Genomic DNA, 18,637 nt, shown 5'->3' on the forward strand with positions numbered 1-18,637 from the left:
CAAGACGGTTTCTACAAACAACTGAAAGGAATCGTCACTGGGGATAACCACTCAGTCTCAATTGCGAATATTGCAGTTCACTATATCATCAAAGACCAGGAGCGTTTAGTGCTTTCTCGAACTGCTCTATTCAAGAGATTTATAGACGATATAATTTGGTTATCGTTTGGGAAAAGAAGTACGGACTGCGTAAAATCGCACCTATTGCGAACTTTTGAATCAAAAGGTCTTTTATTGACTTTTCGCAGTTTGGACACTACATGCGCAGGTACAAAATTAGAATTCCTGGACGTACAACATGTGGCCAGTAATGCAAGACCAGGTTTTTATACTCAAGATTATCAAAAACCCACTGCAAAAAATCGACTGTACTTGAATGGTCTGTCACACCACCCTCCGCATGTCTTTAAGTCAATCGTACATTCGGAGGCAGTACGCTTAAGACGACTTAACGAACGTACCTCAGACTACTTACGCAGTCTGAAAAAATTACAACAAAAGTGTCTTAAGTCTGACTTTCCCAAATCCATGACGAATGATGTAATTAATCTAGCCGCTAAATGGACCGAACGAACGCTGGAACGTGTTTGCCCCGAGAACAGCCCACAAAGCGTGGCTTGGGCTACAGCCTTTCCCCACTTGATAAAGACCGAAAAAGAACTAAAGCCGGAGGCTAAAGTGGTGTACAAACGACCCCTAACCCTTGGCGGGTTCCTGACAAGCCACCGGCGAATTTCTCTCGCCCATGTGAACACAGGGGATGGTTCTTCAAAGCCATGTGGAGCTTGCGCTCTATGCGGAAATTATAAAGACCATAGTTCCATGGTGTTTCCGACGCAGATATTCAAAACTAACAACAAAGTGTTCAAACTGCGGCAGAACCTAAACTGTCGGAATTACGGTATTTACGTTGCTACTTGTATTCTATGCCAACAAAACTACGTGGGCCAAACAAAGAACAAGTTTTCCACACGTTGGAATGCACACAGGTCAACCTGGAATGCATGCGACCTTTCGGTTTCCAACGACAGGGCGGCTATGCTCCACCATTATAGCTCCAACCACTCGACGGTTTTAAAGAAAAACCCGCAATCGAACAATGCTTTCGAGTAACCTTCTTGGAGCAACCCGAAATGCATTTGTTGGATATTTGCGAGGACAAATGGTTTGGTAAACTTGATGCCACGATAAATATTGCCAAGACGATTTTACCACAGTTTAAGTAGTCTGCTTTAGGCACTGTTCGAATGTTTTGTTTTCATTGTGTCCTTTTACGTGTCCCGTGATAACGTTCTTATCTCATCGTGTTTTTTCCCCGCAAAAACTCTCAGTCTCAAATCAGTTGTGGTGTTGTAGCCGTTGCAGCAGGGTCTTGTGTGGTTTAACTGCAACATACCTGTATCCGTTTTTATTCTTTTACATTTTTATCTTTTTACATCGTGATTTATTTGTTTCCTGTTTAGGACTGACGATGCCATATATTTGGGCGAAATCGATTTCCAAAGTGTTTCGCATAAGAAATATACAGACTGATTTAAGTGTGTGCTGAATTTGTCAGCTAATTAATGTCTATATATGTGACTGGAATCGTCTGTTGAGCAGCCGTGGATCAGGACGATTTCTGTATTAGTATATCGATAGAAAACAATGCTGGTATACAATAAAAAAAATAAAATGTGTGTATGCGCTCATTACATTAATCACATCAGTTTTAGCTGCACAAAATGTAAATAAGCTTACATGTAGAGATGTCGAATAAGTTGAATTTACAAACTGTCGTCATTTGTTTTTTTAAACTTTATCAAAATTCATGTAAATCAGGATTGTTTTCTGTTAATTTCTATTGATTGATGCTTATTTGCTAAACTAAAAGAGAAAAAAATCGTCTAAAAATTGTTACAAGCTGTTTATATTAATGCATGTACAGGTGATTTTTGCGCAATTGTATTGGTAACCAATTAAACATTAAGAGCCATTAAATTGGTATTCCTGTTCAAACGTGTCATATTCATTTGTCCTTAGTCGATTCATAACAACACTGTTTTCATTACAACTACTTGTCATAACATAATGGTGTAAATTGCGAAAGATGGTCTGTTGCGCATTTGTGGTCAACAAATCTGTTCGGAACCCACAATTTGCAGAAAAGATTATTAAACTTCATTATTCAATTACCAAGGAAGTAATCTATGTTTGTATTTTATTGCTACGATCTTGTTTGTGCAAAGTTGTACACAGAACGGAGTTTCAAATACTCTGTTTACGACAAGGTTTCTCGTCAAGGTCATTTGGTGTATGGGTTTGTTATACCGGTTTTGTCTGCCACAACAGGCTTAGTAAAAGTTGAGATGTCTACAGCTGATACAGGGTTTGGAGGTACTTGTTCTCCAACCGGTCACTCGGATTCTTACCTGCTTTTACAATCCCAAACATCCTCTCAGAGGTCGCAAAAAAGAGTTTCCAGTTGTAGTAAGTTTTTTTCTATTTTTAAGTGCACGTTTTTTTGTGTTTTTATTTTAATTTTTTGTTTTACTTCTATATGTGTTAGGGCAGTGGTTTCCAACCGGAGTGCCGCGGCACCCTGGGGTGCCAATTGCAATGCTCAGGGGTTCCGCGAGATATTGATATTTCAATACTGCGACCCATTCTTTATTTTAACTTTAACCCAATAAGTGCGGAATTTAGTTATTTCTAACCGAGTTTCAGTGTGAATTAAGTTTCGCGTCTCGCAGTTATTCCCAGCTCCATTCTGGAGAGTCACGTCGTCGGAAAGTCGCTGGCGGTAAGTAGATACTCCGAGGTAAGCCTTTGGATTCTCGCCCAGGAAAAAAAACAGAGTGAAAGAGATTTCGACTCGTTGCGTTTCTTTCTGTAAAAAAGTTTGAATAGCATAACGATGGAAATTTTAAGCTTATGCACAAGCAGATGCCCCTCGACGCGTTCTGGATAAAAAAATAAAATGAATATCCTTGCGTTGGAAAGAAAGCTACTGTGCTTTTGTTGCAGTTTTCCTCGTCATACCTATGTGGGAGTGGATTTTCCGTATTAACGAACATAAAAACTAACAAACGAGAACGACTACTTATAGTCGAGGAAGAAATGCAGGTGGCTTTATCGAATATGCCTTCACATATTAATGGACTTTGTGCAAGAAGCCAAGCCCAAATTTCACACTGACTTTTAAATAAATACATTTATTTACGCGCGCTATACTTTACAACTCATTCTGTGTTGTTTCATCATAGAATTCTAAATCTATGGTTTCATACAGTTATTTGAAATACAGAAACATCATAATTGATCCAGTTTTGCCAGGGTGCCGCAAACTATTTATCTCTTTGATATGGTGTCAAAAAAGGTTGGGAGGTTTGTCTCATGTATCAAGTGAGAATTTACAGAGCAGTACACTTTTCAGGGGAATTGCGTGATGCAAAAAACGTTCGAAATGCGAACGGTACATAAACTATATTTTTAGTCATAATACGATACTTAGTATACTATTTCACATCAACATTATTTATTGACTTTTTCAGAAACGCTAAAGGATTGGGGACTAAAGTCGGCATTGCAAGTGGTCTTATGTGTTTTTGCTCTTATCGCTTTATTTCTGATCACCACTGCCTTGTTTCTCATATACAGCACGGTAAACGAAATACTACCCACAACTTTATCAAACTGTAGAAAATACTGTATATTGTCGTAGAAATCCGATGACCGAGCTTCGCCACACTTCAAATTTGAATCCAATAAAATGAGCCCTACTTCATCTTTTACGAGTCAAACTGAAGGTGCCACCTCAACCCCATGTAGAATTCACATTGCATCTACAACGCAAAGTCTTGGCCTAGTGACAACCCACCAACCAAATGCTGAACCACGTTCTTGCAACTACCCATGTGAGTTAATTATCCCGCTTTAATATTTTAACAAAATGTGAAAAATAACGCTATTTCCCAGTAGCAAATGAAGTCATGTACTCGAAACTTGACTCTGAGATACCTTGGTAAAGCGAATTAGATATTTATGCAGAAACATGAAATATCATGATAGAATTGGGTTTTACTAAAGCAATGTTTGACACATTTTTTGACAAAATCCTTCCTTAAACATTAAAAAAATACTTCTCCTAAATGGACAACAAAGTAAATTGACTGTACGCAACTAAAGACATTAGAAGGGGCCTTATATTGACTTTGCGGCCCATATGGGCCAGAACAATTGACTTCTTTATAAACCACATGCAAAAGTAAAGATTCTTCCTTAAGGTTTTAAATATCTTCTAAATATATTTGCATCTCTACCGTGTTGGAAAGAACTTAAAAGAAACCTTTGTATTTAGCTCATGAGTTCCCTACGAGCTGCCAGGACGTTCGAAAACAAACAAACACCAGCGGTGTTTTTACGATTTATCCTTTTCGTGATGATGTTTACAAGGCTCTGGGAGTGTATTGTGACCAGATGACCGACGGTGGCAACTGGATGGTAATTTCAAACTTTTCAGATATCCGTCTCCCGATTCAAGTTTTCCAAGAACTCATACCAATAGCTACTCCACACGTTATAAATTGGTACTTGATTACCAGCGCGTGCTTTGCTTGCTTTCAGCTGCAACCCTTACAAACTGATTGCAGCTATAGTCCATTAATTTGAAATACGTCAAAATGGAATTTGAATTTTCTGAAAGATTTCGTGCTAATTTGATTTGTGTAAACGACTATAGCTGCTGGTCGTTGCACAAGCATGCTTCCATGGACTTTAACAGTTTGTTGTAAAAATGTGTTAATATCTCTAGACACTAGGCGAAAATATCTCGTTGGCGAAAGTTTAAACATGAAAACACATCAAGATATGTTTTCTGTTGTAGGTCATACAAAGGCGCGTCGACAATTTGGTAAACTTTCAAAGAAACTGGGCTTGGTACAAATCAGGCTTTGGCGATTTGTCAGGGAACTTCTGGTTAGGTAAGCAAATAAGGAACCTTCGAATACCTTTTTATTATTATTTGCTTTTAATGAAACGCTTTATAAGGCAATGATGACTCCACCGCCAATCTGTATTGTTTGGAACCGTTTTGTTCAAAATTTGTTTTAAAAGGTTTTATTCCAGGGAAATCACAATAGGTTAGGATGAAATAAGTTATGACCCAATTCCTGTCCCATTTCATTCTAGAAGAAAAAATAATTAGTGGCGTTTGTTTGTAGTTTCTCATAATTATTTACTACATATGACTATTTCCCATTATCTATAGGTCTTGAAAATTTACACAAGCTCACAATAAATAGAAACTATGAGCTTCGCATTGACATGATAGATTTCGACAACGTTCAAACGTACCATGTAACGTACAGGTAAATATTTACAACACATCAATACAACTTTGTCATTTGTTTAATTTTATTTATTTTGAAGGCACTTTAGCATCAGCACCGAAGCAACAAACTACACACTTAACGTTGCCGGATTCAGTGGCACTCCAAGTGAGACTAAAATGCCAATTCTCCCGCAAAATTACTGTCTGGGAAATTGGATATCAATTAAAATTATGTTCTCAGTAAACAATTGGTTATTGACGTAGTGTTTTCGATTTGAACAGCACAAATAATATTTAACCGTAATTTAAAAATCATATAGTAGGCTACTCCAGGCCTATTAAAGGCTTTGTACCAAATCAGCCGGTCACCAAATGATCCTTGGTCTGTGGACTGTACATGTAGACTCTACATAGACGTTTTTGGGCTGGTATTGAATTTGTACTCATTTTGAAGTTATTATTGGTCGAACTGGTGATCCCCTACTATACGAAGCTAACATGTGCAGCATACAAGTCAGGCAATGGTGTTTGTAATTCGCTTTTGTACCTTTGTTGGTATGGTGCGCGATTCCCGGAAGGGCTCCTGTCGTAGGTTCGAATCCCACCGCAGACTAAACTTTTGTAACCTGTATCCTGCGTTATTTTGGAATGCTTAGTAACCGGCTGATTTGGCATGACGGCCTTCTTGGGTCTGGCGGATCATAATTTATATGTGAATGTGTCCTGATCGCTTGTCTTCATAAACACTTCAGGGCTGATCCGAGTATTGAACTTATAATCAAATACCAATTGGAAATATAAAAAATAATTTGGTTAAAACCCAAATGAACCAAGTTGGTACATAGGTCTATGAAGATGCTGTTACATCTAATTTGTCTCAAATCTAGCTGTTTTTGTAAAAACAAAGATCTTACCTACAACTCTGATACCAAATATTGTGCTGCGTTTGTTTTACAGGCGATGGACTTCGATATCACAGCGGAAAACCATTCTCGACATACGACCGTGATAATGACCAATTAAATGGACACTGTGCAAAGGGTCATAAGAGTGGTTGGTGGCACGGTGGAGGAACTTATTGCCTATCTTCCAACTTAAACGGCATTTACCAAACTTCGCGTTCTTATACCTGGAGTGGAATTGTGTGGCCAAAACATCACTCACTGAAAAGAGTCGAAATGAAAATTCGTACTTGAAGAAACCAGCCGTTGTCTATAATACTTTTGACTTGCGTATATGTCAAAAGATGTACACAAAAAACTATTTCGTGCCCCAAAATAGAACTTGGTATCTATAAGTTGCATGCGCCCACAAAAATTTATGTACAGCAAAACATTATGAAAACTACTTGAATCAGTTGTAAAAAAACATTCTGTCCGAATCTTGTGTTCATTTTTGTTGTTGTTCATGCGTTTGACCCGAAGAAGCAGAAACCATGGTTGAGTTGTTGCTTTTTATACACATCAACGTTAACTAACAAACGGAAACAGTTGTTCCGGGGTTAATGCGACAATACTTTGTATTTTAGTTTAAACCTCCACGACACGTAACAAAACTTATTTCATAAGGGAACATGGTGTCCAGTTTCATGTGTTTATTGTCTTGTTTCGTTTTGTTTTTTTTGACAGAACATAATTAGTAGGCTGCAGGTATATAAGTACAAGGCTGTTATATCAAATTTTGTCTTAATTCTATTTTTTTGTATGGGATCGCACAAGCAGCAGCGGAGTTTTCATTATTTATCCATTTATCTACAACATCGGCAAACCACTTGAAGTGTATTGTGACGAATTGACAGGAAAATTTTGGCTGGGTAGGCAACTGAGGATGATTTGTATATTTATTAGTTTTCATATGAGACAAAACTATACAGTAGGTCATAGTGATCCGGTCTTCAACCTTCACTTCTTTACAGGCGTTACTTTTAAAGATAGTGTCAAACTCTTCAAGCAAAGACTTGGCCCAAGAAAGGCCGAATGTATTTCCATACATTGCCACATTTCTTTATGTTAGTGTAACTTTTATTGACTGACGAACGCTTACGATACGATTAACGCGGGACCACCGGTTTGTTTCTTTTATTTTCACATAGAAAAATAACTAGAAAACAATTCTGGTGTACAATAAAAAAATGTGTGTATGCGCTTATTACATTAATCACATCAGTTTTAGCTGCACGGTAAATGTAAATACATGTAGAGATGTCGAATAAGTTGAATTTACAAAGTGTCGTTTTTTGTTTTTTTTAAACTTTATCAAAATTCATGTAAATCAGGATTGTTTTCTGTTAAATTCTATTGATTGATGCTTATTCGCTAAACTAAAAGAGAAAAAAATCGTCTAAAAATTGTTACAAGCTGTTTATATTAATGCATGTACAGGTGATTTTTGCGCAATTGTATTAGTAACCAATTAAACATTAAGAGCCATTAAATTGATATTCCTGTTCAAACGTGTCATATTCATTTGTCCTTAGTCGATTCATAACAACACTGTTTTCATTACAACTACTTGTCATAACATAGTGGTGTAAATTGCGAAAAATGGTCTGTTGCGCATTTGTGGTCAACAAATCTGTTCGGAACCCACAATTTGCAGAAAAGATTATTAAACTTCATTATTCAATTACCAAGGAAGTAATCTATGTTTGTATTTTATTGCTACAACCTTGTTTGTGCAAAGTTGTACATAGAGCGGAGTTTCAAATACTCTGTTTACGACAAGGTTTCTCGTCAAGGTCATTTGGTTTATGGGTTTGTTATACCGGTTTTGTCTGCCACAACAGGCTTAGTAAAAGTTGAGATGTCTACAGCTGATACAGGGTTTGGAGGTACTTGTTCTCCAACCGGTCACTTGGATTCTTACCGGCTTTTAGAACCCCAAAGATTCCCGCAGAGGTCGCAAAAAAGAGTTTCCAGTTGTAGTAAGTTTTTTTTCACATTTATGTGCATGTTTTTTATGTGTTTTTATTTTAATTTTTTGTTTCACTTCTATGTGTTAGAACAGTGGTTCCCAAACTTTTTTCTTTTAAGGCGCATTTTAGAAAAAACAAAAATTATTTGGCGCACTTCGAACATTTGAATAATTTTTTAGCTGACAAAGGCACTAACTATGAGGTCATAAAGCCGCTATACAGGTCACTCTCATAGTTAAATAGCCTAGTTCAGGGGTCGCCAACCTTTACTACTCAAAGAGCCACTCGGACCAGTTTCACGTAGTAAAAAAACACTGGGAGCCACAAAGTCGTTTTAAAATTTAAAATAAAATGCAAAACGTTTTTAGTCTTATGACATTCGACTTTTTGTTGTTAGCTAGTGTTTCATTGCATATTAGACACACTGGTATGCTAGTCTCGTCAGCAGAGAAAACAACTACGTAGCGTTGCATATTCTGTTTTTGCAGATTTGTATTCCTTTGTTAACGCGTTTATTACGTAACAATTAACCAACAGCTATTGCGCACACACTCCGCAAACAAAATCAGTATTGTCTCATATAGCGTATTAACCTGCGCGCCGCCAGTTTGCCTCTTTCAGACCTCACGTTTGGTGGTATATAGAAGGGGTTGCAGGTAACTACAACAAGCGAGTACAGTCATGCTACTGCACTTCAATTTTCGTGTTCGACTTTTGTGTTCGGCATAATCGTCACATAATTTTTATTCAAATGTACAACATTTGGTAAATTCAAAAACTGAGCCGCATCAGAGGGATCAAAGAGCCGCATGCGGCTCTGGAGCCGCGGGTTGGCGACCCCTGGCCTAGTTGAACATCTCATAGACGTGGTGCATGTTGGCCTAGTGGTCTAAGCACCAGGTACTACTGCTCTACTTGATTGATTTTAATTTCAACATTTTTGGCGGCACACCTAATGACATCTCGCGGCACACAAGTGTGCCGCGGCGCATAGTTTGGGAACCACTGTGTTAGAGCATTGGTTTTCAACCGGAGTGCCGCGGCACCCTGGGGTGCCAATTGCAATGCTCAGGGGTGCCGCGAGATATTGATATTTCAATACTGCGACCCATTCTTTATTTTAACTTTAACCCAATAAGTGCGGGATTTATTTATTTCTAACCGAGTTTCAGTGTGAATTAAGTTTCGCGTCTCGCGGTTATTCCCATTCTGGAGAGTCACTTCGTCGGAAAGTCGCTGCATGGCGGTAAGTAGATACTCCGCGGTAAGCCTTTGGATTCTCGCCCAGAAAAAACAGAGTGAAAGAGATTTCGACTCGTTGCGTTTCTTTCTATAAAAAAGTTTGAATAGCATAACGATGGAAATTTTAAGCTTATGCACAAGCAGATGCCCCTCGACGCGTTCTGGATAAAAAATTAAAATGAATATCCTTGCGTTGGAAAGAAAGCTACTGTGCTTTTGTTGCAGTTTTCCTCGTCATACCTATGTGGGAGTGGATTTTCCGTATTAACGAACATAAAAACTAACAAACGAGAACGACTACTTATAGTCGAGGAAGAAATGCAGGTGGCTTTATCGAATATGCCTTCACATATTAATGGACTTTGTGCAAGAAGCCAAGCCCAAATTTCACACTGACTTTTAAATAAATACATTTATTTACGCGCGCTATACTTTACAACTCATTCTGTGTTGTTTCATCATAGAATTCTAAATCTATGGTTTCATACAGTTATTTGAAATACAGAAACATCATAATTGATCCAGTTTTGCCAGGGTGCCGCAAACTATTTATCTCTTTGATATGGTGTCAAAAAAGGTTGGGAACCACTGTGTTAGAGGTTTGTCTCATGTATCAAGTGAGAATTTACAGAGCAGTAAACTTTTCAGGGGAATTGCGTGATGCAAAAAACGTTCGAAATGCGAACGGTACATAAACTATATTTTTTAGTCATAATACGATACTTAGTATACTATTTCACATCAACATTGGAACACTATATACGGATCTGTTCATAAGTTTAATGGTGAAAATAACGGCCCAAATAGACGTAAAAAGCGACATGCTTTATTGTTCAAACGTTTCGGCAAATGCTCATGCCATCATCAGTGATATGAATTTTTACGTCTATTTGGGCCGTTATTTTCACCATTAAACATCAACATTATTTATTGACTTTTTCAGAAACTCAAAAGGATTGGAAAATGAAGTCGGCATTGCAAGTGGTCTTATGTGTTTTTGCTCTTATCGCTTTATTTCTGATCACCACTGCTGTGTTTCTCATATACAGCACGGTAAACGAAATACTACTCACAACTTTATCAAACTGTAGAAAATACTGTATATTGTCGTAGAAATCCGATGACCGAGCTTCGTCACACGTCAAATTTGAATCCAATAAAATGAGCCCTACTTCATCTTTTACGAGTCAAACTGAAGGTGCCACCTCAACCCCATGTGGAATTCGCATTGCATCTACAACGCAAAGTCTTAGCATGGAGACAACCCACCAACCAAATGTTGAACCATGGCCTTGCAATTACTCAAGTGAGTTTTATTATTCACCTTTAAATAGTTCACACTTGGGAAGCACAGAAATTTGAAAATACACATCATTTCCCTGTAACGATTGAAATTATGTCGGTTACTTGAAACCAGACTAAAATTAGAGCATCAAAATTAAAAAAAAAAAAAAAATTTTTTAAACAAATTAGATTGGAATTAGAATTACCATGTTCTCAAAATCTAGAAATTAAACTAGAATTAGATTAGCCAACCAACCAACTTCATTTCAAATTTGAACTCCGAGATTTGCACGTTTTACTCTAAGGTAGTGCTTAACAGCTGTTCGTCACTCCGCCAAAATATTTGAAGAACATTGATCAGTGATGCCGTTTGGCCTTGGTGGCATCGTTTGTGCGCTTTGGACACGAAACCCATACTGGTATCACATGACTGAAAATACTGTTGGACAAACTAGTGTTTTTGGCAAAACTGTAAATTAGATTAGAATTAGAATTAGAGCTTACTCGTTATTTCTAAACTAGATTAGAATTAGAATTACAGCCATTTTGCTCTAATTTGTCGAATAACTCAACTAGAATTATTTAGTTGTCCAAGTCTGCTTGAAACTACCTTTGTAAAACAAATTTAGGCGCCTGATATGTATGTGCAAATACGAAAATCACGATAGAATTTGTTATAACTAAAGCAATGTTTGACATCTTTTTTGACAAAATCCTTTCTTAAACATTAAAAAATACTTCTCCCCTATATACAACAATGTAAATAGACTCTGCATTAAAGTAAATACTTTAGAAGGGACTTTGTATTGACTTTGCGGCCATGCCAGAACAATTGACTTCTTTACAAAAGTAACGGTTGTTCCTTATGGTTTCAAATACTCAAATACTTTGGGATTTTATTGCATCCCTACCATGTTGAAAAGCACTTCAAAGAAACATTTGTATTTAGCTCATGAGTTTCCTACGAGCTGTCAGGACGTTCGAAAGCAAACAAACACCAGTGGTGTTTTTACGATTTATCCTTTTCGCGATGATGTTTACAAGGCTCTGGGAGTGTATTGCGACCAGATGACCGACGGTGGCAACTGGATGGTAATTTCAAACTTTTCAGACGTCTCCCGACTTATAAGTTTTCCAATCACTCTTACCAATAGCTACTTCACACGTAATAAATTGGTATTTAATTATACCATGGCGTGATTCTATTTGTTGCAGTTACAACTCTTACCAACCGATTGCAGCTATAGTGGAGTCCATCAATTTTAAACACGTTTCTCAGCTTAAGTGGAATTTGAATTCCCGGAAGTTGTACAGATTTGATTTGTGTAAACGACCAGCTCGCATTTTGCACGAGCATGCGTTTCTATGGACTTTAACAGTCTGACATATATATATGTATGCATTTATATGCGTTAATGTCTAGGTACTATGGGAAAAAAATTCGGTCCCAAAGTTGTGTTCTATGACCGTACACAAATCAGATTTTTTGGCGAAAAGTTTAAACATGGAAACACATCAAGATATGTTTTCTGTTGTAGGTCATACAAAGGCGCGTCGACAATTTGGTAAGCTTTCACAGAAACTGGGCTTGGTACAAAGCAGGCTTTGGCGATTTGACAGGAAACTTCTGGTTAGGTAGGCAGCTGATGAAGATTTGTATACCTTTGTTGTTATTATTTATTTATTTACTTTGATATTTACGCTGTTTTTATTTTATTTATTTACTTTGAACGATGTGTTTCAATGAGGCAATGGTGACTCGGCCGAAAGTCTGCACCTGTTTGCTATTGTGTTTCTTTTAAATTGATTATTATTATTACTTTATTTAAAAGATGTTGCAAAGGTTTTGTTCGGGAGATATCACAATAGCTTATAGGATGGACCTAAAATTGCTAACTTTCTGCAACAAAGAACAAAATTAACATAATTTAAGTCCAATTGCAAAAGCAAAGAAAAAATAAATAGTGGCGTTTGTTTGCTATTGCTCGTAATTATTTACTACAAATGACTTTTGCGCAATATCTAGGTCTTGAAAATTTACACAAGCTCACAATGAATGGAAACTATGAGCTTCGCATTGACATGACAGATTTCAACAACAGCAATACGTACTATGTGACATACAGGTAAATATTTTTAACAAATCAACACAACTTTGTCATTTGTGTGATTTTGTTTGTTTTTTACAGACATTTTAGCATCAGCGGCGAAGCAACTAACTACACACTTAATGTTAGCGGATACAGTGGTACTGCAGGTGGGTCTCAAATACCAATTCTCAAGCAAAATTACTGTCTGGGAAATTGGGGATCACTATGTTATGTTGTTAGTAAATAGCAAATTATTGATGTAGTGTTTTCGAATTGTTGTAGATCCGCACAAATAATATTAATCTGGAATTTAAAAATCATAGTAGGCTACGCCAAGCCTATTAAAGACGTTGCACCAAATCATCCAGTCACCAAATGATCTTTAGTCTGCATAGACGCTTTTGGCCAGAAATTGAATTTGTGTTCATCTTTAAGTTATTAATGGTCGAACTGGCGATCCCTTACTACGAAGCTGACATGTGCAGCATACAAGGCAGTCAACGGTGCTTGCAATTCGTGTACCTCAGTTGGCAGTGCGCGCGATTTCAGGAAAGACTCGTGCCGTGCGTTCGAAATCCCTGTATCTTGCCATACGTTGGAATGTTTGACGGTTTGACGCCCTGCACAGGGGTATCATGATGTATATGTGAGTGTGTCGTGATCGCTGATCTGCACAGACGCATCAGGGCTGATCTTAACTCGAATTTAAAAAGTTTTTTGACAGAAACCCAATTAAACATGCAGAAGCTCTTTTAAGCTTATACATACAACAGTTTGAATTTAATGGTCTTTTTTGAGTAACCGATTGATTAAGTTGGCAGCTAGGCCTATTTACATATATATCCAGCGAAGTTGCCTCAAATGTAGCCTTTTTTGTAAACACAAATTACCTTAAATCGGACTAAGAAGCCGATCCTACTTACAACTCTGATACACAGTATTGTCCTGCGTTTGTTTTGCAGTCAATGCACTTCCATATCACAGCGGAAAGCCATTTTCAACCTTCGACCGCGATAACGACCAAGTAAATAGGAATTGTGCCCAGGTGCATAAAGGAGCGTGGTGGCACGGTGATGCCTATTGTTATGACTCCAGCTTGAACGGCATTTACCAAACAACCAGGCCAAAGAACTTCGCCGGAATCGTGTGGGCAAATCATCACTCACTAAAAAGAGTCGAAATGAAAATTCGTAATTGAGGAAAGAAGTTGCATCATGCAATGCCACTACATTGAGTCAAGTAGATTTTTAATGAAAACAAAGAAAACAAACTGATTTTTTGAGCTTAAGTGTTTTCGTTTGCAACAAGCAAATATCGCTCATTGTATTATCGCGAAGAAGTGTTTGAACAGTGTATTTGACATATTTCTTATCAAGTGTGCATGGTATGTAAATCTGATACTGTGTTGTTCAAAACACAAAACCGAAGTTTTTTACTTGTGGTGTTACAAATTTTTATTTATTTTGCTCCAGTTGCAATGAACAGAACAGTCGTACTTTGTAAAGAAACACGCAATTAAGATAGGTTTAGATGTTTTTGAAAACGTAATTTTATAGACCAGCGGTAATTAAACTAACTATCAAGACAAGATAATTCCTTTTTGTTACAAGATATTTGCCGATTTTGCGATTGTTTCTTATTTTGCTGTTATGTAGTTAAATTGTAAAAGCTGGAGTATGTTTTGCAACAACCTAACATACATCTGACAACAACCTTTAACTATTAATTTAGATGTGCTGTAATAACGTTGTGTCACAAATGTAACCATACGCCTCGTTGCCAAGTATGTATGATTCACTTGAGTGGGATAACACTGCACGCCTTCTTTCCACCTGTGTACCATTGCTTGTATTATTTTTTTCTGTTGGTATATTGTTGTTTGAAGGAAACCCCTTTGAGAATAAAATCACATCACAAAAAATGCTGCACAAAACAATTGCCACAGATATGAAAGAAAAGTAGCCTATATAAGCAATTTCTTTGTCCAGCTGGTTATGTCTGTAATATGCAAGCGAGGTTCAAAACAATTTTTGGTTGTGGTTTACTTGTGTACTTAGGTAGGCTACACATTTCACGGTTTTAAAATCCTAACCAGAAACAAACAAGCCAATATATTTGTGTAATGTAGAACATAAAGTTCGACAGCATGTGTCATTCTCAAATGAATGAATGTTAACTTTAATAATGCAACGCATCAAATTCGAATAACCGTTTTGTTGATAGCTGTAAATATGACTACAGTCTAAGAAGCAGGATTTTAATTTGATGCATTCGTTCTAATTGTTCTTGCTTCTATGATAATAGATTAACATCCAACGTTTACTCAGAGCAATTTTAAGTAAAAGTTTGACATAACCGACAGTCTCGAAGCGTTTGCACATGCACAAAGACGTTTGACGATAGACAACAGTTCAATGCATAACAGTACAAATTGTGCTACAATGAGTGCTACATCAACAACTTACAGTCACTTATATCCACGAGACGGCAAAGCTTAAAAGAGATCAAATTATTACCAAGTTTGTTGCATAAATAATACTGATATGATTAGATAATGACCACAGGTTGCACAGCATCCAAAAGTTTGAGAAAAAGTTTTTTTTGACAAGTTTGAGAAAATAATCAGGTAGGTTGTATTTGAAGCAGTATATTTCTCATGAGACTTACAAATAGAACAATGCAGTGTTTCTATGTAAATGTAGGCACAAAAGTTTGTCTTCAAAACAGAATCAATACAACTCACCATCTTAGCTCGAATGACTTATATTTGATTGCTTGTTCGTTAAGGAATAATTACCAGATTCGTCGTAACTGTCAAAAGTACCGGCATAAGTTTCTTCCATATCTTTCAATTCGTTTAGAGTGGTACACATTTGTAATGCGTTATATGTGTTACTTTCTTACAATGTCCCGTCCACAAAAAAACAGCATTTATGAACACCTACACTTGCATCATGTTCCCTTATGAAAATAAGATTTGTTACGAGAGGTGTATTGACTTTAATGGTTATGGAGGTGTATTGACTTTAATGGTGAAATGGTGGAAAAGTAATGACGCAAATGCACATCTTACGTAATGTTGATTTAACAAACATATTTAGGCTTGTTTTTTTGTTTTCTCATGTCGCTCAAAAATTCTAAAAAGTCTTTTTTGGAACAGTTTTGCCCATCACAGTTTCCTGTCAAAATGATAAATTTGTCAATACGTTTTTGCAATACCTTAAAAACAGCAATTTGTAGTAAATATCTAACAAACAACCAAACTGGCATTTTCCCATATTCCTCCCATCTTCCATCTTCAGTCCACTGGTTACAATACGCTTAGTGTAAACTCCATTGCTGTTTGTCCGATCCTGAACATCCGGGTAGAGCTATTAACACCATACGTTTCTCCTGATCCAAAAGTGCTTAATTTTCGATAGGTGGCGTAAAGAGCTGAATTATTTATTTAGCGGCTATAAATGGGTTGGGCTGGGAAATATTTACATAAAATTTTTACATTAGTAACTAATTTTTTGGGTTAGTTTTATTGAATTTTAAGTGCTAATACCTTACCCCAACCCTAATAGCCCTAACCGTTAGCATTTTTTGAGATATACCGTTTTAAATGAAAAAAGTGCTCTTTGCGCCACCTGTCGAAAATTAAGCACTTTTGGATCAGGAGAAACGTATGGTGTTAGTAGCTCTACCGAACATCCGACAGCTTCTCGAATCTTCTGCAAACAAATGTAACAACAATCGGGTGCGAGTGACCTAGTGTAACAAAGTTTTAAATATTTAAAGACATTTACTATGATCCAAAGTTAATCCAAGGAAGTTGAATGATCATCATATCATATACCAGCCAAAATGACCGGAACGAACGCATGAAAAGCAGCATTGCAGATTGTAAACATTTTTTTTCTGTTTCTTTAATTTCTAAGCATCAACAAATGTATATTGTTGGGTTTAGAGTGATGCACAAAATAAAACTGTTTTTTTTTTTTCAAAACAATATTGCCTACTAAGCATTTACATTAAAGTAATCCCACCTGTTTCACAATAACTTCCCGTGTACCAAACGTTGCATGTGCAGCGGTATCCACATTTGGTGTCTGTACAGCTGGTATTGTGTTTGCAAGGTCCGTGGTTTTGCTTGCAAAAGTTGCTCACTGTTGATACATACAGTAAATTAAAGCAGCTTATAAAGTTAATGTTCCCAAGTTAACTGAGCAAATCCTGTATTTTTCGGTGTTGGTTGTTTAAACATAACATACAACAATTGCATATTTGTTTACTGCAATTAGTTCCATTTCCTGTGTAGTTTGCTTTGCAAGAAGATTGGAAACCACCCACGGTATTATTACAAGTTGCATGTTGATGGCAGTTGTGTGTTCCACTCTTACCTTCATCAAAATCTTTGAAAAAGTAAGTTGCATTTATTGTGCAATTTTAGGTCAGGTCTAAGCAGTTGTTATTATTTATTCTCACCACATAGTTTTCCATCTCCGGTGTGGTTTGCGTAGCCAAAACACAAAAAACACCCACAGTGTTGTTACAAGTTGCTCGATGATGGCAGTTGTGTGTTCTACTTATGCATTCATCAAAATCTGTGAAAATTTAAGTCGCACTTTACTCGTTTTTTGATTGGAATTTAAGTTGACCTGTTTCTTACCACAGTGTCTCCCATCTCCTGTGTAGTTTGCTTCGCATGAACATTGGAAACCACCCACAGTGTTGTTACAAGTGGCATGTTGATGACAGTTGTATGTTCTACTTATGCATTCATCAAAATCTGTAAAAAAATAAGTCACGTTGCATGTTTTGTGATAGAAGTACATTGTAATTTAGGACTTATTTTTTACCACAGTGTCTCCCATCTCCTGTGTAGTTTGCGTTGCAAGAACATTGGAAACCACCCATAGTGTTAAAACAAGTTGCATGTTGATGGCAGTTGTGGGTTTCACTTCTACATTCATCAAAATCTTTGAAAAAGTAAGTTGCATTTATTGTGCAATTTAGATCTATGCAGTAGTAAGATCACAATTAATTCCCACCGCATATTTTTCCATCCCCCACATAGTTAAATGTAAATACTGATACACGTTTTTTTGTGTTGCAGCATGCATTTCCTGGTGCTGGTTTATGTTTACCTTCAAACCATAGCGCACCACTCGCAAACAATGCTGAACAGGTGGAAACGAGGCGTTCGTGTTATCGTACTCGAATGAATGGAAGGGAGGCGTTCTTATATTTCACACAACGTTAGATTCGCGTTTTTGTGTTTGTGGCTAAAAGGTTTTTGAAAAAATGTTTCGCGTGTTTACACCAACTGATCAGTATCCAGATTTTATGTAAGGATAATGCAAAAATTCCTTTTTACATAATCATCATAATTTGCATGTGTAAAGTAGCGGGGTATTTTAAAATTGTGCTTACATTTTTTAGCTAAGCAGATGTATTACTAAACTAAAATCAAAGACAACATTTTGGATACCTATTTATATGATATGAACTAATCGCTTTAAACCTACAAAATTAACCAAACATTAAAAAGGACCTTCTTTAACCTCTGCAGCAAACATTTAAAGAATTCGGGCTCGGCTGTTTACATTTGGCCAATGTCACTGCGCGTAGTACGTTGTCCAAGCAGTAATGCGCCTACAGCAAAATTGCGCCCTGTTCGCTAATAAAGGCTTTTCCAGGGATCAAGTCTTTTAGCACCTCGTCTTTTCGTTTCACCTTGCGCTGTAATATAAGTTGTAGGCCGGGTAACGCGACAACAAAGCAGTTGAAGTTCTGAAAATGCATTTCAGT

The 18,637-nt window shown here is 37.0% G+C and overlaps 3 protein-coding genes across 7 annotated transcripts; 2 read left to right on the plus strand and 1 right to left on the minus strand.

Moving 5' to 3' along the window:
- The first annotated feature begins 1,899 nt into the window (after window positions 1–1,899).
- Window positions 1,900–7,577, plus strand: LOC145212241 (microfibril-associated glycoprotein 4-like). The gene is made up of 8 exons (XM_080080293.1): window positions 1,900–2,469; window positions 3,534–3,643; window positions 3,704–3,896; window positions 4,340–4,482; window positions 4,865–4,961; window positions 5,249–5,348; window positions 5,410–5,477; window positions 6,269–7,577. Exons 1-8 carry the CDS (start codon window positions 2,190–2,192, stop codon window positions 6,505–6,507), a joined length of 1,230 nt encoding a protein of 409 aa, XP_079936419.1. The 5' UTR covers window positions 1,900–2,189; the 3' UTR covers window positions 6,508–7,577.
- Window positions 7,578–7,865: 288 nt separating this feature from the next.
- On the plus strand, window positions 7,866–14,743 carry LOC145212243 (microfibril-associated glycoprotein 4-like). The gene is made up of 8 exons (XM_080080299.1): window positions 7,866–8,234; window positions 10,411–10,520; window positions 10,581–10,773; window positions 11,701–11,843; window positions 12,290–12,386; window positions 12,778–12,877; window positions 12,941–13,008; window positions 13,804–14,743. The coding sequence occupies exons 1-8, from the start codon at window positions 7,955–7,957 to the stop codon at window positions 14,037–14,039; spliced, it is 1,227 nt and encodes a 408-aa protein (XP_079936425.1). The 5' UTR covers window positions 7,866–7,954; the 3' UTR covers window positions 14,040–14,743.
- A 1,360-nt stretch (window positions 14,744–16,103) lies between these two features.
- LOC145212242 (uncharacterized) lies at window positions 16,104–18,602 on the minus strand. Of its 5 annotated transcripts, none has more exons than XM_080080297.1 (6): window positions 17,686–18,602; window positions 17,496–17,615; window positions 17,312–17,430; window positions 17,119–17,238; window positions 16,873–16,992; window positions 16,104–16,557 (listed from the first exon to the last, which is right to left on the minus strand). In XM_080080297.1, exons 1-5 carry the CDS (start codon window positions 17,741–17,743, stop codon window positions 16,990–16,992), a joined length of 420 nt encoding a protein of 139 aa, XP_079936423.1. In that variant the 5' UTR covers window positions 17,744–18,602; the 3' UTR covers window positions 16,104–16,557; window positions 16,873–16,989. The 5 variants fall into 5 exon arrangements, with proteins under 5 accessions (XP_079936423.1, XP_079936422.1, XP_079936424.1 ...); XM_080080296.1 differs by adding an exon at window positions 16,633–16,759 and having other exon boundaries at window positions 16,873–17,238; XM_080080298.1 differs by lacking the exon at window positions 17,119–17,238.
- Window positions 18,603–18,637: the final 35 nt, after the last annotated feature.

Source organism: Phallusia mammillata, chromosome 2 (genome assembly GCF_965637545.1).
Source record: "Phallusia mammillata chromosome 2, kaPhaMamm4.hap1.1, whole genome shotgun sequence".
NCBI classification, from domain to species: domain Eukaryota; kingdom Metazoa; phylum Chordata; class Ascidiacea; order Phlebobranchia; family Ascidiidae; genus Phallusia; species Phallusia mammillata.